This window comes from Balaenoptera ricei, chromosome 3 (assembly GCF_028023285.1).
Source record: "Balaenoptera ricei isolate mBalRic1 chromosome 3, mBalRic1.hap2, whole genome shotgun sequence".
Taxonomy (NCBI): domain Eukaryota; kingdom Metazoa; phylum Chordata; class Mammalia; order Artiodactyla; family Balaenopteridae; genus Balaenoptera; species Balaenoptera ricei.
In genome coordinates, this window is record NC_082641.1 from 94235997 (window position 1) to 94261192 (window position 25196).

At 38.5% G+C, this 25196-nt stretch overlaps 1 protein-coding gene across 4 annotated transcripts in view; it reads left to right on the forward strand.

Moving 5' to 3' along the window:
- The window catches only part of KCNN2 (potassium calcium-activated channel subfamily N member 2), a 323776-nt gene that overhangs the window by 169642 nt on the left and 128938 nt on the right, over window positions 1–25196 (forward strand). For 3 of the 4 annotated variants that reach the window (XR_009502375.1, XM_059916898.1, XM_059916899.1), the window contains exon 5: window positions 21416–21834. The exons of the other annotated variant lie outside the window; for it this stretch is intronic. Coding sequence is in view for 2 of the 3 variants with exons in the window: in XM_059916898.1 (XP_059772881.1) it covers window positions 21416–21834 (419 nt within the window). In the remaining variant the exon portion in view is untranslated. The remainder of the gene's footprint in view (window positions 1–21415; window positions 21835–25196) is intronic. 4 annotated transcript variants of the gene reach the window in all.

Here is a 25196-nt window from a genome sequence, read left to right on the forward strand (position 1 = left end):
TGTACTTATATATTATGACAATAAAATATAGCATATACTGTATGTATAATCTAACATATTAAAAATATGTAATATGTAAATATAATTCAATAATATACATTGTATATATATTATATATTATATAAATATATAATATATAATAATATATAGTTATATATAATTTATATAAATATGTTTACATAACATATAGTATATATAATACATTATTTATTCATATTTTAATATTTGTATTATCTTATTTTTATACTATATTAATATTTTCCTTTCAATCAGCTTCTGTCTTTTAGCCTCATCTTAAGTAACAATATCTATGAAATTATGATATAGTATAATTGCATATGTGTTCTAATACATAATGAATTAAAACTGTAAGTAAACAACACACAGTCTAGAATCATCTCAGAGGAACATGTCAGAAGAAACTCCTTTTGGGAATTTCTGCCTTGGTTGTTACCCTTATTGTTTTTAATGTGTATGAATATAGTCTCCCTGTTTCCAGTTTGACACTCTCCTCCCACCCCCCACTTCTTTCTGATGGTCGTTCCCCCCACTGCTACATGAATGTTTGTCCCAAACATAAACCTGATCCTGTCACAACAGTTCTAAAATCCTTGCATGGCTCTCTGTTGTTGTCAGCGGGGACATTCTTTAATGCAGATACTTCACCACACGGTTCTCGTGACGTGGCCCCTGTCTGCCTGTCAGCCCCGCTCAGCCCTGTTTTTATCGCCCAAATAGACCACTTCTGCTCCAGCAAGACTGAATCACTTGCAGTTCTGAAGGATATCACACTGTTCCATGCCTCTGTGCCTGAAATGCCTTTCCAGTTTATTTTCCTGAATCCTGCTTGTGCATGAAAATTCAATTCAAGAATCATCTCTGCCAGGAAGCCTTCCCTGCCCAGCCCCTCAATCACCTTGATTTGGCCGCCCTCCTTATTTTTCTGGCTGCCCATACTATTTAACAGAGTGATAAAGAGCCCTGATGAGAAATGGAACTTGATTCAAACTCAGGTTGCCCTAACTTTTACCAGTTCCCTCTGACAACCTATCAACAGCTCTGAGCTTCAGTTTCTCATCTGTAAAATGGGGAGAATAGAGCCTATCTCATGAGGTTATGCTGAGAATTGTACTGAGATTATGTGCTTTGCCCAGAGCTGGACGCATAGTAATCACACAGACTGTGGCACTATTATTGTCTTTCTTGTACTTGCCATCACTAATCATGACCTCTGTGATCCTCAGTGTCTCATGTGTCACCGGGGATAAGGCATCATGGAGTTTGAAGACGCAGTCAGGCTGGGAGAGAACTGTGAAGTGCCTGGCACAGCGTGGCCTTCAGGATCCATTAATGGGGGTCATTATTACAACAGCATTTGTCAGGCTCTGACTCAGACCTTGTTGGCTCCCTGAGGGCAGATGTCGTGTCTGATTCTGCTTCCCAGGGCTGAGCAGCCCAGTGAACAGACCTGCAGTGGGTGCATGTAGGGTTCGTACATCTTGCTGAGATCCCTGTGATAGTGAACTAGGGCAATCATCTCATCTGTCCCTGTATCGTCATCTGTGAAATGGGGGTGGCCATCACTACTGCTCCTCAGTTCACTGAAGGATAATTGACCATGTGTGTAAAACAACCGGTCTTAGAAAAGATGGTATGGCAATCTAATACTAATAATAGTTTAATGAATGTGTCTTATCAAACACATTACAGACACAAACAAAAGAACATAAGCTCTTTCTAATCTATTGTATTTTCCTACCATAATTTCTATATCACAAAAGAAATTTAGCTTTCACTATTCGTAATTCATTTTGACTTTAAATTATTAAAACCAGATATTAAAATGAGCACACGTATAGTTAGATATCATTGTGTGAAGTTGTAGCAGTGCATTTGTTTCTATTCCTCATAACTCTATCAAAAGAGACAGATTTTGTACATTTGGCTGAAAGAAATGTGAAAATGAACCTATCCAGATACAGCAATGCTGTGCTTAGGGAGCGCTGGTCCTTTCAGGAGGGGGTTGTGAATCACGAGGCTCTAAGAGGTGACAGGTCAGCTTCCAGTACTTCTGTCTGATGGCAGAACCCTCCTCTTTGGGTCTCCCTCCATTCCGTACAGGATGGTGGTGGTGTTTTCCACTATGCTTGTCCTCTTTTACTTCTTGATCCTTAACGAAATACCCTCTGACTTTTTCAGTTTATCTCAAACACCACCACCTCTGTGAAGCCTTGTCTGATTATTTCAGACACTTTATTTTTTTCTTTTTCTGAGCAATGTTTGTATTGATTACCATTCTGTATAATTGAGTATTTAAGCCTCCTTGAGTTGTTTTCTATGGATATGCTTTACCTTCTCACGGGCAGTTACGCAGCTGTTTGCCCCCAAGCTGCTCCATTGCGTGCTGTCATCCGAAACTCTTGTGGACCTAAACCAGAGCAGGAGTGGGGCAGGAGCTAGCTTGCCTCTGCCATCCGTGTTTTCTCTGACAGTGCCAGGCCAGTGCTGGCCAGAGGTAAGAGGTGGTGGTACCTATCCTTTGATTGTGTAGATTTTTCTGTAATCTGATATAATGTGATCATGGTCCTGGATCTGGAGACCTGTACTTGCAAGAGAATGACAGATTATCATCCTATTAAAAGGTGGGCCATGAGGTTAATGTTCTTTCATGTATATAGCTTTTCCCATATTTTAATCATGGTTCAGAAATAGGATTGGAAAATGGTTGCACAGTGGGAAGCAACTTCGAAGCCCAGGGCATACGTTTCCTTTTGGTTTTCCTTTATTAATAATCTGCAACCCTTGCCTTCCGTGACTGTTAAAACACGTTTTCCAGCTTTGCAGTTAGTCTTAATAGGTGACCGTCTCTGGCATCCATAATATCTCCAAGTCAGCTGTCAGTTCTGATCCTTCAATGATATACAGCCACTTGGGAGCTTTAGTAACTTAAGTAAATTGTTGTCTGTAGTGGATATTCGCCAGCCTGAACTCAAGTTATAATTGTTCGATGTATAGGTATCTACACACGATTATTGCTACCTCTGGGGAAAATAGTAAATCTCGTCTTATGTTTATTCTCGTGTTGGCATTTATGTGCTCCGTGTCCATATGATTACATTAGGAGACTGCTTTCTGTGCAAGCTTTCAGGTGCTTGCATAGACGCCTCTTTCTCTGGATGTTAGAGACAAAGAGAGAAAGTTAACAGAGAAAAGTCACCTAGGGGAGAATTTCTCTCCCTCTCAGGAGTCAGTAGTTCTCTTGTCTAATGAGAGACTTTCGTTCCCCTTGCCCATTGGTTCAGCTTTCTGCCATAAAACTAAAGGACAGCTGGCATCTGCTCTCACATTACTGGTCATATGTCCATCCCTGGAAATCGGCCACTCCCAGGATTAGCAGCTCGCTCTGTTAACCCCATGCGATTGGACTTGTGCATGTTCAGAGCTTCTCTCTGAGCTGTTTGTGTTTAATATCATGTTCCCTGGCTTTAAAATGGTTGGAATAAACATTTCATGAATGAGTGAACCTCCTTGAGTGTAGCCATTGAGGTCAATAGGAACAAATAAGTATCTCAGAAAAGAGTTTTCCAAATTGCCCAGGTGTTAAGCTGTAATAACCAATCTGTGACCTTTATTGGAAGAACCATTTAGTTGAGTTTTGTGCAGTTATTGGAAGGGTTTGGATAGGGGTTTTTTTAGTCCAAGTCTCCTGTTTCTGAATTTGAGCTTCCAGCCTACAAAAGTCTGTATGTTTTGCCCCTGTATTTTATTATTATTCTTGCACTCATATGATATTTGATGATTATATCAAAAATTAAATATGATGGCTAAGTTATTGATGAGATGAAAGCAGTATTCTTCAAGGAATATGCAAAAAGATTGACTGCCTGAGAATGAATATGGTCTTAGAAGGAAAGACAAGGCAAAGGGGAGATATTGGAAGACTTAATAATCACTTAATCCTTTTGAGTGGATATACGGTAGGAATAGAAGACCACGACTAATGTGGAAATTGTTGAGCTGTGTAAAACAGAGGTCAGGGTTTGTTAGCTACGTGCTTAATAGCTATTCTTTGGAGAGGTCAAATAGCTAGTATGTATCAGAATAAACAATATGTGTTCCGTACCTACTGTGAACAAAGACTTTGCTGAGTATATTTATATACGTTGTCTCATTTTATCTAGATTATAATTCTTATTCAGCTAGTGAGTAGCAACGCTGAGAATGCAATTCAGATCTAAGACTTCAAAAGTTCTTTCCTTTTCTTTTTGCAGCGCGGCCCTTACTTTTAGTTGTGATTTTATCTGAAATATATGAGAAAAATACCATTTTCCGTGTCAGCTATAACCAGGAAATAAAGCAACCACTTCTGGAAAATGTATGATGTTCAAACATTTGGTTTACTTTAATGTAGATGAGGGAGATTTTTCCTCTGAATTTTACATTGTGTTACTTTCACTTCACCATAGTTGATACAAGGAGACTGTGGTAGAACAATCTTTATCCATAATTAATCGTTCTAGAAAATATGTCTTATTTAGTCTTTTTCATCTGTCTCTAGGGGTTGTTCAGAAAGAGCCACAGTGTTGGGATAGAAGCCAATGTTCAATTATCCATGAAAGTGAAGTAGAGGATGGGAAAGAACACTGATGAATGTAATAAAATATGATGGTATCTGAGTCTGTGCCTTATCTGTGCTCCACTCTGGGATTCCCATCTTAACTCCCTAATTCAGGTCTCACAACTTTTTCTTTGACATATTTCCCAAGTGTAGCCCCATATTCAACCAAACCAAGTGGCATGGTAGTTCAGGGAAAGATTTCTTGGGAAGGAGACATGTATTCTAGTTGCATGTGGCCAATAAGTTTCCTCTCACACATCAACTCCTATCGGTTGATTGTCACTGTAGGACAGCTTTGAGATTGATTGTTGAGGCCACAAAAGGGCTGTACTGGTGAGGATCTGGATTGATTAATCATGTCTGCCATGAGTATGGGATGGGGAAGTGAGTGGTGGCCTGTGTGACACGTACATGCCATCCTGTCTCAACTATTTTAAATGTGTACTTTATGTTCACTTCTCTGTACAAATAAATTATGAATCTCTGAGTAAAGAAGCTATTCAATTTCAAAAATAATCATTAGGGAAACTTAGTTATGCTTTTTTTACATGCACAGATTTGTCACTATCTTAGGAAGTTTATTTTCATAAATGTGGAATGAATTTGGTGTGGTGAAATGCTCTACCTCATAATATTCAAGGTGTGCAAATATGTTGCCCCATTTGCTATTGTGGAAATTGGAGTCTGATTTAATCAACTGTCAGGCCCTTGGTGTTCTCTCTCCTGCCTGCCTGCCTTTGTTTCCTTCCTTCCTCTTCTTCCTTCATTTACTTCCTTCCTCTTCTTTTCTCCTTTCCTTCCCTCCCCCTTTTTTAATCTTCTCTCTCCCTTTCTCCCTTTCTTTACAACATTGAACAGAAGTTAAACCCTGGTCATTAAAACCTTAAATTTTTTTTCTTGTACTGTTTCTGATTTGAAATGTACAAGTACATATTCATCTTGATTTATATAACTGATACCAACCATGAGAATCACCTTCAATGCAAATAGCGAATACTGTGGAAGGAAAGCCAAAATCCTCATGGCCTGTAAGTTTCTTTGCGATCTGATCTTTCCCACCCCTTCAGCCCCATTATTCATTAACAGCACCCCCCCACCTCTGTACACACACACACACACACACACACACACACACACACACACACATAAATACATACACACACATCAATGGAACCATCCCAAACTGTTTGGAGAGCCAAAGCTGTGCTATTCTTTCAGCTTTCTGTGTCTCTGTGTGTTATGTGCTACACCTTTTGCCTGGAACATACTACTTTCATCCATCTGCCTTTGGACCCGACTCAGTTTTCCCTCTTGTGGCAAGCTTTTCCTGACCCCATAGGCTGACCTAGTTGTCCTTCTGTATTACATCTTTTCATGATCCTACTACTATGTAATACTATCATAAACCATGATGACTCACACAGGTAATATGTGTTCAGCCTTTTCTGTGTGCCAGAGACCATGCCAAGGGCCATACTTGCATTGTCTTATAGTCATATGATAACTTAGTGAAATAAGTATTATAATTTTATTGAGGAAAGTGAAGTATAGGGAAATAAAGAGACTTGCCCAAGATCACAATGCTTGAGTGCAGTGGAGTCTTTTCAACAAAATTTTAACTGCTGATTTACACAGATTTTTCTCCCCTGCATTGTTGTGAGTTCCTTGATGTCATGGGCTGTCACTGATTTCTGTGTCTCTGCTAGCAGCTGGCATGTCATATAGGCTCAAAATGTTTGCTCCATTAAATTTGATTGAAGTCTCATTTGTAATAGGCTATCCCATCATTCATCTCTGCAAATTTTAGAGTGTAGAAACATGTAGTAAACTGGTTTTCTTTCTATATGTTTCCTCAGATTTTTGTGTATTCTCTGCACATTTAAAAATCACGTATCCTCAATTTCACTTATTGGCAATGACTTTAAGTTTTGAATTTAATATGTTCAGAAGAGTTACGGAACTGTAAAATTCCTGTCATCTGAAAGACTGAGCGAGATTGTTTTTCTCATTCTTAATTTCTTTGTCTCTAAAATAACCACCTAAGGAATATAAGGAGGGACAGCTGATATTGTGTATAAGGCAAAGAACTAGTTGGCTAAAATAACAGATAATATTTTCTTTCTGCCTCTCAGATTTATTTTGCCAGGAATTGGTTCCACTCTCTATTTACCACCACTGATTTATCCACAAGGTTGGTGGTTCTGCTTTTCGATAGAGAACCTCCCTTAAGAAGTAGGTAGGTTTTTATTTTTACCTTATTTTCTACAGCCTGCCTTTATGATGCAGTATTTTTATGTTAGGCCAGTTGGCAGTCATGTAACAAGTCCTGAATATGTGTCATTCTCCAGAGCATTAGAGTGAAATGGACCTAACGGGGACTCTGGAGAACACCAACTTCATTGTGGCCCCTCAGGTTATTTCATCTTTATTGGAGCACTGAGCAAGTATATTTGTCTGATTTGAATCCAAAGAATACAAATGTGTAGTCTTTATTAAAAATCACCAGTACCAGCCGTGACTGACTGTTCAGAGCTAGTCCCCATGATTCGGACTTAATTACAGGCATGGCTAGTTGTGACAGACTTGCCACTTAAGGTCTACCTTGTCATGTTTTCAAATCAGGAAAGTAACTATTAATATAACAACAGTCATGAAAGAGTAAAGTAGAATGTTTTAAAAAGGAAGTTTTGAGAATTCAACACTAAGCTACAATTAAGAGCTTTTTTGCTTAACCTTGAGTGTCATCAGACTGGGTTTAACGTGTTTCATAAAGCTCTGGGCAGCTAACTTTGTGGGCTGAACTTAGAAAAATAAAAATAAACAACAACTAAAAAAGATTCTTCCTTGTGGTTTGTACCCAGACTTGGGGCTCTTGTTTCCTACACTGCTGCGATGTGTTCCCAGTTGCCAAGACTCTGAGCAGCCGAGCTTGTAGAATCATGCTGGTGACTTTCTTCTTTCACAGCTTCTCCACTGGTTTCAGCTCCAACAGAGCCTTTTTGTTGTACATGAGAAAGGAAAGAAGAAAGGACACACAGCCCAGCACTGTGAGGGAGACTCTGAGCCTAGATTCCCCGACATTTCAGAAGGGATTCTTCCCAGAGACTCTCTAGGTTTTGCCCTTCAGCAGTAGAAGTTTTTTGTTTCTTTTCCCCCCCAGATTTTATTTATCATAGGTGAAACAGGACATTACAGCCAAACTCAAAATATTCTTTATTTTCTTCCAAGTCTCATTTTTTTCCCTTCCTTCCGTAGAGGCAAGTGCCATTCAGAAATGTGTGTACATATTTCCAGTCCATGCTTTGATGTGTGCACTAAATATATGTGTATTTATAAACAATCTATAGTAGTTGGAATTATTTAAATTTCACAGAGATGCTATGCTGTGTCTATCATTTTACCACTTGCTTTTTTTTCACTCAGCACTGTATTTTGGATGTCTAGTCTCGTTCAGCTACATTAATTATAGCAACTGTTCTTTTTGTACCAATTTCTGACATTTACTTTGAGTTCATAATGTTTCTTCATGACTTCTGTCTTTCTCCTTTCTTTCCTTATGTTGGGCGATGTGAGGATTTTTAAAAATTTATTCTTTCTCTAATTTTTTCTTAAATTTGTAGCAAATATATATATTTCACGGTGTCTGAAGTCAATCAGAATTTCTCTCCTTCTTTCATACAATGTAACGACCCTTGGAGGCCTTCATTTAATCTCCTTTCCTCCCTCCATCTATGTCATTGATGTCCATTTTTTATTTATTTATTGCTTTTCCAACCTCATCGAAATTAGTCGTTATGATGATGTTGATGCCTATAATTATTTACAGCCAATTTTTTATTTAGATTTACTAACATGTTTACCTGTTCCTTCCCTCTTCCAATTCCTTTCTGGGTCCTATTTCCTGAGCTTGTAGTAAATCCTTTAGCAGCCATTCTGCTCTTCATCTTTATGTCTGAAATGTCTTTCACCTTTTTTCCCCCGAAAGAGATTTTACCTATGTATAGAGGTATACAGGCTGACTCTTTTTTCTTTTAGAACTTTGAAGGACATGATAATCCCTTATTCCATACCAACTTTTATTTTAACAGTTTAGATAGAAATTTTTCTATAATTTAGACAGAGGTTTAATGATTCTACATACCCCTGCCTTTCAAGAGAGCATCAGTTAAACCTCAGAGAGCCTTTGTTCAAGGAAGCACGGTTATCTGGAACGTGAGATTGTGTGTGTCGTAATGCCGTGGTGTCCTTTGGGTGATTGAGCTGTACAAGATTGTTTGGTCTTTCATTAAATGAGTTAAGACTGTGGGGTCTTTTAAGACCTTGTGTCTGCTTTGTGTGTGTGTGTGTGTGTGTATTGTGTGTTGTGTATATCTTTCCTCTCTGCCAGGACTTCCTGCTACAACTGATTTACTAAATATAATAATTCTCTTCCTTCAATCTGCTGTTTCCTTCCTTATTGTATATTCTTTGTTTCACCTTAGTTGAATGTTTGTGCCCTAGATAACCAAACTTGTCAATAATACATGGGTTTGTTTGATATTGTTGCTAGCGTTGTCTGTTTTCTTCCTAAAAATTGTTTTATAACTGGGTAAATATGCGATGTTCAGTGGTAGACTTATTATGGACACAAATTCTGAAGCGGGAGTGCTTGGGTTCATATCTCAGACCCATACCTCAGCACCATATAACCCTGGCTTGCTCTCTAACCCCTCAGTTCCCTCATCCCTAAGAGGGAGATGAAAATTTTATCTACCCTTTTAGGGTATGTATTTAAGGTGAATTAATACACGTACAGGTTAAAGCAGTGCCAGGCCCTAATTAACATGTGGTAAGTTAAGTACACTTTAAAACAGCTTTTAAGTTTCATCTCAAGTACTGTGTGCAATTTGAGGTTCTATACAACCAAAGTTACAACCAAAGTTTTTAAAAAGTATTCTGGATGAAGAATATCTAAGTTGGAGAAAAGCTAAACAAGGAAGCAGTCTATTTCTGTTACCACAGGGCATTGAATGTAATGTGCAAGTTTATTTAAGTATTTGCTTCTGCCAGTGAAGCAGGGGATCTGAGGAGCTACTGTCACCTAAGGTCATCAGGGAGTAAAGATGTGACACTTTCAAAATCATAATGTAAATTAGTGGGTAAGCATTTGCTTTATAAATGTTTGATTTGCATCAAACTTTTCAGTTCAGCCTGATGCCCCCATCAAATAATGTGGATTCTGGAGGACCTGAACTTTAACTCCAGGCTTTTCAGTAACTCACCATGTGACTATGACCAAATCCTTTCACTTGCTTGTGCTTTAATTGGACTGTTAGAAGGGCTAATGAGCTAATACATGTGAACGGGCTTTTAGCTAGTTTTTTAAGTGCTTGAAATAACTAAGGTGATGATGCTACATTTTAGCCATGTAGCAATTAATTGCTGTAATGCTTCAAGTGAAAATATACAGTTTTTATTTCCAATTAAATTTTTAGAATCAACTGATTCACTCATGTTCAATTATTTCCTGGCTTTAGGACATAACACGTTTATTTTATTTTACTTGTGGTTTGTCCCCTATCAACTCCCAAAATGATTTCAGGATGCTTACAAAAATTTATGGCCAGTTAACATAAGCATGTCAATGAAACATTAGTAAAAAATTGACCGTGGGGGAATTTTATTCCAGTTTCTTGTTTGCTCTAATCTTGATTTTCCTCCTTTCCAATACTATAATCAGTGATGTCAGTATCTGTGTCTACCTCTTCTTACTCTCCTTTCAGTTAGGTAAGAGTACATTCATTGGAGGCCACCTGTTGACCCAGTACTGAAATGAATTATTAGGGAAGAAACTAATATTCGTTGAGCACTGTCTCATCCAGTTGTCCTTCAGTCCTGTGAGAGAGAGTCTCTAATTAGACCTTCTTATCAGATGATGAATTTCAGGCTTAGAAAGTTTAAGTGGTTTTTCTGAGGTCAGAGCTAGTCAGTGGTAGAAGGTCAGAGTGAAGCCTAGACCTGCCTGAGTCTAGCCAGATTCTAGAGCACAGCCTCCCAAGCCATACATCTTTGTGCTTTCTGTCATATCACTTCTGTTGAGAGAAACAAAAGGGGAAAAATAATTATTCTATCTTTATGGAAGTTCAAAAATAATTTTAGACACAATTTGCATGAATTCCAAGACACTGTGACCATAATTACCCAATAATACATGAGCATGTGTAAAATAATACATGAGCATGAGTGGCCCATAGAAGATGTGGGCCCATTTGTGAGAAGCCATGTGAAAGGGGGTTAAGATTTTAAATAAGTTTTAAGAGCAGTAGGGCATGGGTTTATGATGACCTTATACCACTGGACCCCACTAGACAAGTCTAGGATTTTGGTTTGTAGACAAAGCCCTAGTCTAAGTCAGAAGAGGATAATTTCAGAAACTTGTAGCTGGATAAGAATTCTTTCAAAATAGGTACAGTTGAAGTTTCTAGACCTCCTCTCAATAATGACTTGGCTCTAATCTGTCTTTCCTTATGAACTTCCCTTCCTCCTCTTCCATGACATTCTCATTTTCATATCACAAGTTAATATTTAATTCATATTCTTGCCCCACTTGAGGATCTGTGGAATATTATTACTTATTCATGGGGTCATTTTTACTGGGGTCCGCAGAGTGGGTGATTGCCTCATAATAATCATACAAGGTTGATTTTATCTTAATTTTTTTTTTTTTGTAAATGAGCAAGCTGAGGTTTAGAGAGATTAAGTATCTTTTGTCCTCAAACCACTAGCTAGTAAGTGGTCAAGTCAGAAATTAAATCCAAGCTTCTCTGGCTCCAAAACGTGTGTGTGTATTTCCTATGAGTCACACTATATGATATTCTGAGCAGTTGGTTGATATTTAAAAGGCATGAACAAAAGCCTCCCACCCAGAAATAACTCTACCACTCGATAACTATTGTGCTTTAAATTCCAGTATTTGCGATGCATCCCTTTTGAATTATTGGCTGCTCTCTCCATTAAGTGTTTAACTTAATGATTATTCTTTATTTTTATAGACCTTTACATAGCACTTTAATGTATATTAAATTAAATGTAGCATACTTTTAGCTGCTCAAATAACAGAAAACCCAACTAACAGCGGCTTAAACAAATAGGGTACATGCTTGCTGGCTCAGTGGCTTAAGATTTCAGGGCTGTGATGACCGTGATCCCTTTGGCTTTTTTCTTATTGTCACAAGATAGCTGCTGCAGACCCAGGTATCACCTCTATTTAGGGACAGAGGAAGGGAACAAAGAGCGCTTTGCCAGCCAGATGTCATTTTTATCCAAAACAGCAAAGACATTCTAGTAAGTCCTCCAGCAACCTTTGGTTTATAACCTCTGGTCACAACTACATCTCATAGCTACACATACCTGAAAAGAGTCTGGGAAAGTGGATATTTCTAGAATGGAGATGGGCAAGAGAGAAGAGGGAGGGGAACGGCACTGGCTTAGCCAGGGAACAGTGTTGGTCACAATGTATGCTGTGTGTTCATTTCATCATTATAACACTTTCAGAGATGGCTAATAGCATTATCTCCATTTTACCGGTCATAGAAATAAGTCCATGAAGTTTGGATGACTTCCCAAAGTCATATAACCCGTTAGACTCTCTGGAATCTGAGCCTTGGTTTCCTGCATTCCAGGCAAGTTCTTTACACTCTTCGCCCAGGAAGGAGTTAGCAATTCAGTGATTAATATTTTACCGTATTAGTTTTGAAATCCTCCTCCTTGGATGCAGAAAACTCTCAGGGCAGCATGAGTGCACAGGGCTGCTGGAATGGGCAGGAGGCTCCAAAAGTGAGGAAAGACCACAGGGTGGGTGATGAGGGAATGACAGACATCAGCATTGCTTGTTTCTTCCCAGTTGGCTCAGGAATGAACATTGAATGTGCATTCTGAACATAGCTTTTCTGTTTTTTCCTCCCACAGTCCTGGGCTGAGAGTCTTGGAGGAAATCTCAGTGAAACCATTGACATCTTCTCTCTTCCCCTGTTTGTCCTTTGACCTACTCTGTGGCAGGCAGTTGTGGTCTAAATTCTATGTTGACTTGGTCTTGGCAATGCCTTAATGAAGAAATCCTCATTATTTGTCTTGCTTCTGTAGTGGCTTTTCACTCTATTTCATCCAAAATTGTTTCCTGAGGAAGGAGCTTCTTTTTTGGATGAATACATTTTGTGTGTTTTCTTTGGGGCCATTGTCCCCCAAATATCCTAGAACTCAACTTGGAAGTTCATAGTCCTGTGTTATATGAAGAGTCCAGGCAATGGCAGTGGAAGGGAGGGGTGGGTACTGTGTACTAGTCTATGATGGAGCGCCTCTGTATTTTCTCAGTATCTTCTTCACACCTTTGTTCTGGCAATTTCCACCAGCACTGTAATCATTCATTTATGTTTCACTTCCTCATCAAACAGCAAGAGGCTTTTTAATCTTTGTATTCATGGAACCTTACAAATAGAAGCATTCAGTAACTGAATGGAAAAGAGAGCTCGGTTTTATTGAATATTTGGTTTAAAGGTTAACCAAGAAACCTTATTTTTGTTCATCCTGTTGAAAACAGTTGTGTGAAGTAATGGTTCAAGGTCTTGCCTTGGTAAGCAGACTATTTTAGATAAAAACTGTATTCAGTGTGTTTGGTTCTGTAGATTGCTGTTTTGAATGTCAGTTACTGTTTTTTAGTTTAGCAGGTTTGCACATGTAAACTATTTGTTAGGGTGCATTTGAATGTCTCATGACCTCAGTCATCCTCATTTTCCCTTCCTCTCTTCTTTAACAATCATTTCCCCTTATTTTTGTTATTAATTAACTTACATTTATTTATTCACATGGTTCCAAAATGAGTATTAAAAATAATTAAAAGTAAATAAAAAGTTAAAATAATTAAAAGTCTCCCTTCCATCTCTCATCCCCAGCCACTCACTTTACCTCCCTTAAGCAACACTTCTCATTAAGTTCTAGAATATTCTTTCAAAGATATTTTATGCACATACAAACACGACTATATGTTCTTCCTTTAACAAAGCTATACAATTAGTAGCATATAGAATGCCTTTTTTGTTTGTTTGTTAAACTGAGTGACTTTAAGAAAGTAGACCACTTTCTTAAATAGTATATAACAATTTTATCATCATTTTTTTAACAGCATACTATTCCATTTTGTGGACAGCTCTAATTTGTTTAACCCTCTTCCCTATTAGTGGATATTGAGATTATTTCTAGTCTTTTGCTAATATACAATCAATGCTGTAACAAATGATCATACATGTTCGCTTTCACATGGGTAAATATGTCAATAGGACAAATTTCATCTAAGGAAATGAAATTGCATGATCAAAGTGTATGTACATTTATGACCTGATAAATTGCCCTCCCAGGGGTTATACCGATTTACACTTCCACCTACAGTGTATGAGAGTTCCTGTTTCTCCACACCTTCACTAATATAGTGTGTTATAAAACTTTGAGGTATTGCTCAATATGACAGCTCAAAAACATGGTATCACATTTTCCTCTTATGATTGAAGTGGAGCATCTTCTTTTTTTATATAGGTTTAAGAGCTATTTTTATTTCCTTTTCCATGACCTGCTATTTGTATCCTTTGTTTATTTTTCTGTTAGGCTGCTCATCTCTTTCTTAAGGATTTATAAGAAACTTTATACAATTGGGGAAATTAGTTTCTTGTGGTAACAGTTGTGAAGAGTTTCTGCATGGTTTGGTGTTTGTCTTTTTTATTCTCTTTGTTATAGTTTTGGCCAGGTGCAGAAAACGAAAGATTAGTGTAGTCAATCCAAAAATGTATCAGTATTTTCTTTTAAGACTCTGGTGTTTTTGTCAGAGTTAAAAGACTTTCCTTACCATAATAGAAAAGAATATGAAAAAGAAAATACATATGTATGTATAACTGAATCACTTTGCTGTACACCTGAAACTAACACAACATTGTAAATCAACTACACTTAAATAAATAAATAAATAAATAAATAAAAAGGCCTTCCTTTTAGTGAGCTTGCAAAATAATTCTCACATAATTTCTTCTAATATGTTAATAGTTTCATTTTTACATCTAAATCTTTCCTCCTCCAGGAATTTTTCTTGATGTATTTGGTATGAGGCATCTGTTCAACTTTATGTTTCTCCAGATGGCTGTTTAGTTGTCCCCAAATCATTTTTTAATAAACTGTGTTTTCCCCACTGATTTGACTGTCTGCCTTTATAATCCTGTGAAATTCCCAGTGTGTTGGGTCTAGTTTGGACTTTCTGTCCTGTCCCATTGGCCTCTCTGTTGTTTTATGTGCCAGTACCACATGGTTTCAATCATTAATTTGTTGAATAATCTATCAGAGCTGCTTCTCCCTATTACTGTTTCTTTTCAGAGTTTTTTGGGCTATTCTACCTATACTTACTTTCTTAACAGATACACGCCTAAATTTATTTTATTCAGAATGATTTTCAAGCACCACTTTTTTGCTGAGCACTGCTGTGAATTCTCTACCAGAAAGGAAACCCAGGATATGTAAGACACTGTCCCAGATCAGACCATAGAGCTTTCAGCCTCATTGAAGAGGAAAATCATATGTCAGAGGCAGCTGAGGCTTCTGCAGCTGAGCCCCTCGCTCTCCTGAGCTGGCTGAGCAGAGGTCCCCATGCCAGCATGTGACCTGATCACTATGGCAGACCTCTCCCACCTTCTTCCTGCTGATGACTCTCACTGCCATTTCACCTTGGACAATGAGCTTGAAGTAGATTATGTTTGGAGTATCTGAGCAAATATAAAGCAGTTGCACTGGAAAGTTCAAGCTTGTGGTGGGATATATTCCTAGGGCATATTCTGTTATGCCTACAAGTTACTTTACTCTGGCAAAGACCATTAACCACAGCTCTAGAATTAAAGTAGATGAAACTGTCATGCTTTTGCCCTAAAATCTTTCTTCTTTTATCAACATCAGAATGATAAATGAATATAGAGATGGTTTAATGTGTCATTTTGATTACTTTAACTCCCCCACAAGTTAGCTTAAAATAGATCATATATATATATATATATTATATGGATCATATGGAATGTAATGGGAGTATTTTTACAGTTGGATTTTAACTCGACATGGAATCAGATGATGAAAAACTGTGATGTTTAGAGTGTTTTCATTTTCTGTATAGAATATTGAGTACATTAACATAGCTCTGAATTTGGTAAATATTATTTTACAGTTAATAATGGATAGCCCTCACCCTTGACTCCAAAAATAACACTTTCTTTTCTTCCTACTTCACAGAAGGGCTTCCAGCTGCCCTCCACATTTGGCGTTCCTCAGGACTTGGCCTTGTGTCCTGTCCTCTTCATTTTCTCTAATTTTTCTTTTGATCTCCTAAAACTACCTAAATACTGACACCTGCCAAATTTATTTCAATAGTCCAGACTTCTCCTCTGAGTGACTTGCATATCCTGCTGCCTACTTGGCATCTATACTCAGATGACAGTGGCCAAAATGGAACCTCCCCACTCCTTGCATCTGGCCCACTATATTCAGGAAGTGGCACAGACATCCACTGTGTTTGACAGAGTAGAAACTCAGTTGTCTATGATTTTTTTTTTTTTTTAATCACTCCCACATTCAGCCCATCGGCAAATTCTAGCAAGATCTCCAAACTATATTTCTAGTGCACCCACTCTATTCATTTCCATGGCAACCCCTACTCACCCTGGTCTAGGTCAGGGGGGTACTAACTGCAACTAATCAGATGCAATAGAACTTCCTAACTAGTATCCTCCCTTGTAAACTCTGGTTTTCCCACAGCAGTAGGATCAGCCCTTTTATCTGTAAATCACATCATGTCATTCCTCTGCTTAATACCTTTCAGTGGATTCCCGCTGCACTTGGACTGAAATCCAGTCTTGACACTGTGGCCAACAAGGTCCTGCATGTCTGGTCCATCTTTGGCTCTTCAAGCTCGTCTCCTTTCACTCTGCCCCTTGATCGTTAACTTTCAGCCACTCTGGTGTTCTTTCATTTCCTTAAGCATGCTAAACTTTTATAGCCCATGGCCTTTACATGTGCTATTTCCTCTGCGTAGAATATTCTTCTCCTGGCAGTTTATATGACTGGCTTTTCTCTTGTCCAGGTGTTGCCTTAAACGGTACTTCTCAAAATGTCTTCCCTGATGACCACATCTGCTGTCACCACCAATTTATTGTTCTTTATTTCATCTCTTGTTTGTTTCCTTCATCGCAGTGTCCACAGGCATAATTACTTCATTAAATTGCTTTAGGTCTGCTTTTTTGATTTTGTCTTTCTTTACTGGTGAAAGTTAGTTCCATGGGGCAGACTCTCTGCTATAAATCCTACTGTGTGGCTAGTACTTAGCGTAGTGCCTGGCACATAGTATTCAGTACACTGGATATTTAGTAAATAAATGAATAAACAAAGGAGTAAGCAGCAATTAAGGGTGGGGATTATGTGAAGAGTAGAGGAAATATTTCTTTCTTAACTTTGGCATTGAAGTATGTGCTGTGATAAAACCAAGAATTAAAATCATTTTAGGTGTTGATTAAACCCCTGATAGTAGAAAGCAACTACATGATAGAAATTTTCTCTGGGGACGTTACTGAACTTGCTATGGAATTGCAAAATTATGCTGCTGCAATGCCTGAACATTTAATAGGATGTGTTCTTGTACCAATTTGGAAAATGTCATAGATTTATTTCACTTATGTTCTGCATTAGTATTCTCATCTCCCATGAGCATGTATCATTAGCGTTAGGACCTGTCCAGTGATTAGTTCATCAATATTAACTGAGAAATAGCAAGGTAGTTCATTTTCCAAGCGTTTATTATTCTCTACTAGGTAGATGTGGATCCTGTCCTCAAGGAGCCTCACAGACAAGTAGGGGTGACAGTCTGACAAAAAAATCCTTATTGTCCTCTGTGGCAGCATCAATAAGAGGCACATACAGGGATCATGGTGTAACAAAGGGGGGAGTTTTGCAGATTTGTCTGGGGCCTGGACAGTGTCCCAAAGGAGGTGACTGTGGAATTGGTCTTAAAGGAATAAGAATTTGCTAGGTGGAAAGACTTTCCGGTCCTTAAGACAGAATGTACAAGGACATAGAGGCACGATTAAGGTAGTATGTTCTGAAATCCGCAACCAGAGGAAAATGTAAGAAGAATAATGGGCAATGAGATTGAAGAGATAGGCAAAACCAGATTGCCGAATGGGGGGCTTGGAATGGTTTTAATCTTTTTTTTTTTTTTTTTTTTTTTTTTTTTTTTTTTTTTTTTTTGAAGTAGAAAAGAATAGCTTTATTGCTTTGCCAGGCAAAGGGGGACACAAGAGGCTCCTGCCTTAGAAAACTGTGTTTCCCCTGGTTTTGATCTTGATGGCAAGATTATATAATTTACATTTTCAGAAGGTCGTTGGAGGATGGAGGACGGCTTCCAGTAGGAGGAATCTGGTGGTGGAGGTAAAAGGCAGGAAAGAGATCACCCAGGAAAGTACAGAAAGAAGAGTCAGAGATGGACCTCAGTAGAGCAGGAGCACTTGAATGGGGAGGAGGAAGGTGCTTTTTAAGGAAACTGAGATGGATTCTTCAGCGTGGCAGCAGATGAAAAAAGCAATATGTCACATAAGCCAAGAGAAAAGATCTTTTTTAGGAAGGAAGGAGTGATTTATATCAGACAGATCAAGTGAGATAAAAATTAAGATGGAAGGACCAGATCTCATAATTAAGGTATTTTGAGTGACCCTTAGCAAGAGCTATATTGGTGGGGTGATGAGGACAAAAGCCCCATGGGGGTGTTGAGGCATGAAAGAAAAGTGAGAAAATGAACACCACTTAGGGCAGACATAGAGCCAGTGGGGGTTCTTGTTTGTTTGTGTCGCTTTGATTTTAATGAACAGTACAGATTTGAACTTGCTTGTATACTCTGCTGAGAGGGAGAAAGCACGGAAACTAGGCTGTCAGTGCAGGAGAACTGGGTTTTCGTGTAACATTGCTTTAAATAGTTGGAACAAAAGAGAAGGGAAATAAGGAGAAAAGGTGAGATGTAGGTGAGTTTGTGGCTGAAGTATAAAATAGAGGTATTTCTGATACTGGGGGAAAGTGTACTGACAGGGGAACAAAATTGGCTCTAGAGGAGAAAGATGATTGTTCAGGGCAGAAGCTATAGGGAGCTGGGGCATGATCACAGGGATGCTAAGGGTTCAGCTGAGTTTGAAAGCGCAGGCATGTGGTGGCCCCGGCCCCCCTGCAGGTCTTAGATGTAAAGTTACCAGGGCAGGTCCACCAGAATATAAAGGAGAAGGCTGCTGAGAATAACGATGACATAATGGTTGAAGTGATGGTAAAGAATAGAGAGAACCAGCCTAGTTAGGGAAGTGAGCAGAGCGGGCAATGAAAAGGGGCCTGGAAAAAAGAGAGTAGCCTGAGGTCAGAGGAACAAGCGCTCTCTAAGTGATGGGAGGAGGGCCAGGCCTGGAAAGATATGAGACTGGAAGTAATATATGAGAATTATACATTTCTTTACCACTTACCTGGGAAGGTACTCATTCTGCACTTAAGCTGCTGTTGCCTAGAATGGTGTGGGCAAAGCCTGTCTTGGAATGGTGCTCAGCCGGAGTCTTGGTGCTTGGTACTTCTTTTGGGGGTGGTTTTGATTTTTTGCCAAGTCGTTCAGAGCCATGTTTGGTGAAGAAAGTAGACAAACTGGGTAATACCATTTTCGGTAGAAATGGAAATGTAGATTTAAATAACAATACTGTTTTTCTCACGTGACTTATACTAGGCCCTGATAGCAATTTACAAAGAGAGCAGTGATAGCGTCTCTAGAACATACAGAGCCTCTCAAAGTAACTAGTTGGAGGGATACATTCTTTGGACACAAACACCTTAAAAGATTTTGGGGTCACATTCCTTTAGAGTTATAAAGTACCCAGTAAATACTTACTGATATAAAGTTTAGAAGATGTCTACCATTATTTCTATACAATCTTGTGTATATCTTTATTAATGAAATCCTTTATGCCAACGTGGTATTGAAAGTGGTGAACTGAACAGGAGTATTTATATAGCCAACTTGGCAGCTTTATTTATGATCGGTTTCTTTATCGGACACTGGAAAATCTAATTTGTACCGTCTGTTAGCATTTATTTATCAAACACTTTGAGGTCCCTAGATGAAAAGTTATGATAAAGGCACACCCAAAGCCATTATGTTGCCGTAACTTAATTTGTTAAAATTTTGACAAGAGATTCTGCTTATTGTCTAACTTTTTGAAGTACCAGAAAGAAGTGATCATTTTTGTCCTCAAATTCCTGTCCTTGCAAAGTAGCGCTGATGGCAGTGTTTGAATAACAGCATGGGCAGTAGCTATGACCTGCAGAATAATTACCCTAGAATGGGAATTTGTAACCATTTAAGTGGTGGGAAAATGACTTTTTTTTTTGACGCTAGAGGAGCAGAGATCATAGAATCCAGTCATCCTGGGGGTCTGCTCTGCCAACTTCCTTTGCGACTCACTTACCTGAGAACGCACTGTTCTCACTTGGGTTGCTTTCATCTCATGCTTTCTACGTAAGTTGGCTACTTACCAAAAGGCAAAGAATATGTCATCTTTCTCAGTGGGGGAGCACTGCCGGCATTCTGGGCAGATAGGTCTTTTTTGTGCGTGGGACTCTCAGAATTGCAGCCTGCTTGGCGCCGCTGGCTTCCTGGCTCTAAATGCCAGTAGCCTTCACAAGTCACTGCGGCAGTCAGAAATGTCACCACACATTTCCAGATGCCTCTGGTTGTTTATGGACTAGAGCCTGGGGGACTTGTTTACTGAACAACCAGCGAAGACAGGAAACATTCTTTTCTGTTCCTTTTATGGTCGGTCGGTCTATCTATCTATCTATCGTCCATCTATCTCCTTTTTCTTTCTTTTCTTTTTGTTTTCTTTCATTGTGGAGTGAAGAATAACAGAAATAGGAAAAAGGAAACTTTATTAGCGAAAGAAAGATGGAAAACAAATTAATAATCCAAGGGAAGGCTATGGGAGAGCAGAAGAAAAGAGATAAAAAATAGAGCAGGAGCGAGGCAGCTGGAAGAAATGTTTTTGCCACATTTGACTATGGTCCCTTGTGATTTCCTCTCGGAAGCCGAGAATAAGATTTCCTTTAAGAACACTCAGGCATTGTTGCACTATAGGGTGTAACTGATTGCAGAGGCACTGTAAATAGATTTCACTGAGAATATGGCTAGAATTGTGCAAGGTTTAGATCCAGACCCTGAAAGAGGAGAGCAACTTGTTATAAGGCAAGTCCTTCTGACTTCTTCTAAGGAGGAGATACATTACTGACAGGCCCAAGCCCCTTATTTTAAAGTGATGTCACTAACGTGATTGTCCAGGGGCATGGACTCCAAAATATCTTCGGCTCCTGTATAGGAAGTTTGTAATTTTAATTGTTAACAAAATAAAGTTCTCCTTTTGTGCCAATACCATTTTCTTAAAATAGTGTACCTGGCTAGCATTTATTTATTTATTATTTTAAAATAAATTTATTTATTTATTTATTTATTTATTTTTGGCTGCATTGGGTCTTCATTGCTGCACGCGGGCTTTCTCTAGTTGCGGCGAGCGGGGGCTACTCTCCGTTGCGGTGCGCGGGCTAGCATTTGGAAGTTATGACCTAGAGCTCGCCGTGATTGCTAAAAGTCACCTGTTATGTATTTTAAAAATCTGCACTAACACTTGTGGACCATTCATGCCATACTGAAGCTGATTTTCTACTTTATTTTTTCAGTTGTTCATGGTGGACAATGGAGCAGATGACTGGAGAATAGCCATGACTTATGAGCGTATTTTCTTCATCTGCTTGGAAATACTGGTGTGTGCTATTCATCCCATACCTGGGAATTATACGTTCACATGGACGGCCCGGCTTGCCTTCTCCTATGCCCCATCCACCACCACCGCTGATGTGGATATTATTTTATCTATACCAATGTTCTTAAGACTCTATCTGATTGCCAGAGTCATGCTTTTACACAGCAAACTTTTCACTGATGCCTCTTCTAGAAGCATTGGAGCACTTAATAAGATAAACTTCAATACACGTTTTGTTATGAAGACTTTAATGACTATATGCCCAGGAACTGTACTCTTGGTTTTTAGTATCTCATTATGGATAATTGCCGCATGGACTGTCCGAGCTTGTGAAAGGTAAGTTTGTTTCTTTTCCTGAGAACATAATTTGTCTTACGGTGTCCTTGAAAGTGGGAGAAAGAACACATTTTAGACTAGAGGCATGTAGAGACTCACTCTTGAAAATCTGGGGTTCTCTAGTGGGCTTCTTTTAAATGAGTGTGACAGAACTTTTCTAAAGATACCTTGCATACAGCAATGTCTTGATGATTATGTATTTTCTTTTCTAATTTAATCAGTTTTCAGTAGAGGGCTGCCTTTATAATCCTTTTCAAAACTTGGAGACCTACAAATTGCATAGGAGACTTCCATCAGAAACATTCGTTTAATGGTAATACTGAATCATTTTGGCACCTCTTTGGTTATAGTATTGATTATTGTTGAGACAGAAATCCAGTGGAAAAGTGGGGATGCAAGATGTCTGAACTTTAGGGAATGTCTCAGAGTGGTTTGTTGATTGTACTGCCTATCTATAATAGTGTTCACGTGATTACTGATAAGGGGCTTATAGGTGTATATTTGGTTTTATTGACCTCTCAACAGTTAGTGAAAAGAGACTGTGTGTATTTGTTTTATTGTCTGAAGAGCTCTGGTGGTGTAGAGCCTAGACACGGTCTCAGAACTCGGGAACTGTTCAGTGAGTCTAGGTTAATCAATTAGAGCATCTGTGATGTTAACCTTGCCATTTAACAAACAAGCAAAAATAGATTTGTTATGTAAACAGGAGGAACTCTATCATAATGAGGGGGGAACCTCTTGTGACCTTGGTGAAGAAAATTCCAGTTGAAATTAGCAATAGACATATAGGAATGACTTAGGAGTTTATAGAACTGGTAAATATTAGGATGTTGGTGTTTGTAGTAGCTAGGTATTTTTAAATGTAGTTTTTGAAAATCAAATATTTATATACACACAGATAGTTTAACAAAGGAAATATCTGTATGAGAATTGTTGCAAAAATAGCAAACTCAGAACACACCTCACCCATTTCTACTTTCCAGAAGCAATCACTTTAAATTCCTTTAGCCATTTCTTTAGTAATTGCTTTCCATATTTCTAAATGGCATTGCTTATTTGCTACCTTTAGATTTTTCATCTAGATTTTTAGGGAAGTTGGAGTTTTAGTTTTCTTTCACTTTCATGTACACACTTTCCCGACTCTACCCCCCAAAAAAGTAATTTTTCTTCTCAGTAAGTTATGTAAACACCAATAATCTATATTGCATATTTACATTATTATGACTATGCGAACTGCACTTGTAGTTGAACTATGTAGTATATTATAAACATTTAACCTTTTATGCACTTTTTAAAATTTTCTCTGTAATTAATAATTGCCTCTTTTTATTTGCTCAGCTTTCTATATTGGATTTGTATATTGGGGAAAATCTATTCATTTCACCTTGAACTTGAATTTCTGGAGACTTTGTAAACTGCTTCTCCATCGTATTGGGGATTTCCTTTGCCTTGTTTGTGTGTTGAGTACCTTTTTTCTTGAACCTCATTTCTCCCTCTTTCTTCATTTATTCCCTCATTTTGGAAACTCCATCTTCCAGTAGCTTCTGAGGAAAAGTACTGGGTGAGAGAGAGATTTTTTGAGACCTTGCAGGTATGGCAGCATTCATTCTTGTCTCTTGCTTCCTTGATCACTGGGCTGGATAGAAAACTCTAGATTGAAAAGCGCTTTCTCTCAGAATATTAAAGACTTCATTTTCTTTTGGCATCCAGGGTCCAGTAGTCTGATGCTATTCTCATTTTTTAATCCCCCCTTTTTTTTTTGTCTGGAAGCTTTTAGAATCAGTGATCTAAAATTGCACCAGGGTATATCATGGTGTGATTCTATTTTAATCCAGTGGGCCTGTTCAATCTTGGAATTAATTTCCTTCGGTTCTTGGAAATTTTCTTGAATTATTTAATGAGTTTTGTTCCTGTTTTTTTGTTTATGGATATTGGCCTCCTCTATTAGTTTTTTCTTATTTCCTTCTATATTGTCTTCCATCTCAGTTTTCCCTTCATATATAGAGGATAACCTCAATTTATCTTTCAAACTCTTTCTTTCGGAATTTTATTTCTTCTTTACTGTGTATTAATTTTCAAAGGCTCATATTTGATCCTCAAATGCCCATTTTTTAAACTAGCATCATGCTTTTTTTTATAGATGTACTGTTTTATTTCTCTAGAGATGTTAATGATAATGTTTGAAATTTTTCCCTTTGTATATTTTTTGTTTCCCCAAAGATGTATTTTTCTGGGGTTTTGTTTGTTTGTTTGTTTTCTGTTTTTGTTTTTGGCTTCTGTCTGTTTTAGAAGCTTTCCTTACGTATTTAGGTAACCTTAGCTGTCCACTCATACTTAAGATTGAGGCACTAAAGACCTGATTAGAAGCTTTCTGTACACATCTAGAACTTGTCGACTGTGGACTTCACTACAGGGTAATTTGGGTGGGTGCATGGAACACCGGTTTCAGTATCTTTACATATTTTTATTTTTCTCTGAACAATCCGACTGGCTCATGGGAAGTGTTTTTACTGTTCTGCCATGAAGGTGGATGCTTGGGTGGCAGTGTTCTGGAAACTGAAAGATGGGGCAAAGAAGGAGTTTCAGCAGTTAATATGTGAACATTTATTTATCTTCCTAGTTGCAACGGAGTAGGCTTACTCTCTCCAGTGCTTAACGTCCTGCAGTCAGCCCATAGACCTTGTGTTTTACCTCTCCAGACAATATATTTGCAGACTTCTTCCAGGTTGGCAAAAGGCATTACCAGTTACACAGAGTGGAAGAGGGAATCTAGATGTCTAACTGCTTTTATGCAGTATTTGAACCTGTCCTCACGTTGAAAGCTCTGTCATTTATCTCCTCTCATAGAGGTACTGGTGCTGAGAATTCCTGAGTCTTTGGTGTGTGTGTGTGTGTGTGTGTAGGCAGGGGCAAGGTTGCTGGTTCTCAGTGCAAATATGGTTGCTTCCTAACTTTTCCCCACTGCTGGTCTAGAATTCTCCTTTCTCAAGCTATCACTGGTCAGTTGGCTTTCTAGCTACTTTATTACCATCTTGGCACTCATAACCCCTTGTGGGGTTGTGCTTTTTTTGTTTGTTTTCTAGTCATTTTAAGGGGGTCTAGGGAGGGAGCTGAGGCCAGCATGTTTGGTGAGTCTACCTGCTTTTATGAGAAATTCTGTAGTGACTAGTTTTTAATATTATGTACCTGAATCTTGTTTAGAACTTCTCTACATAAATATGGCATTTGAGGGATTAAAGTTTTTCCTATGGGTTGGGAAGGGGAAAGAGCCCACAGCCATGATTGGGACAATCATGGGATTTAGTGCCAGTAGTGCAATCTAGGGGCTCAGTGGCCTCGGGTGAACCAGCTTGCTTCTTTTT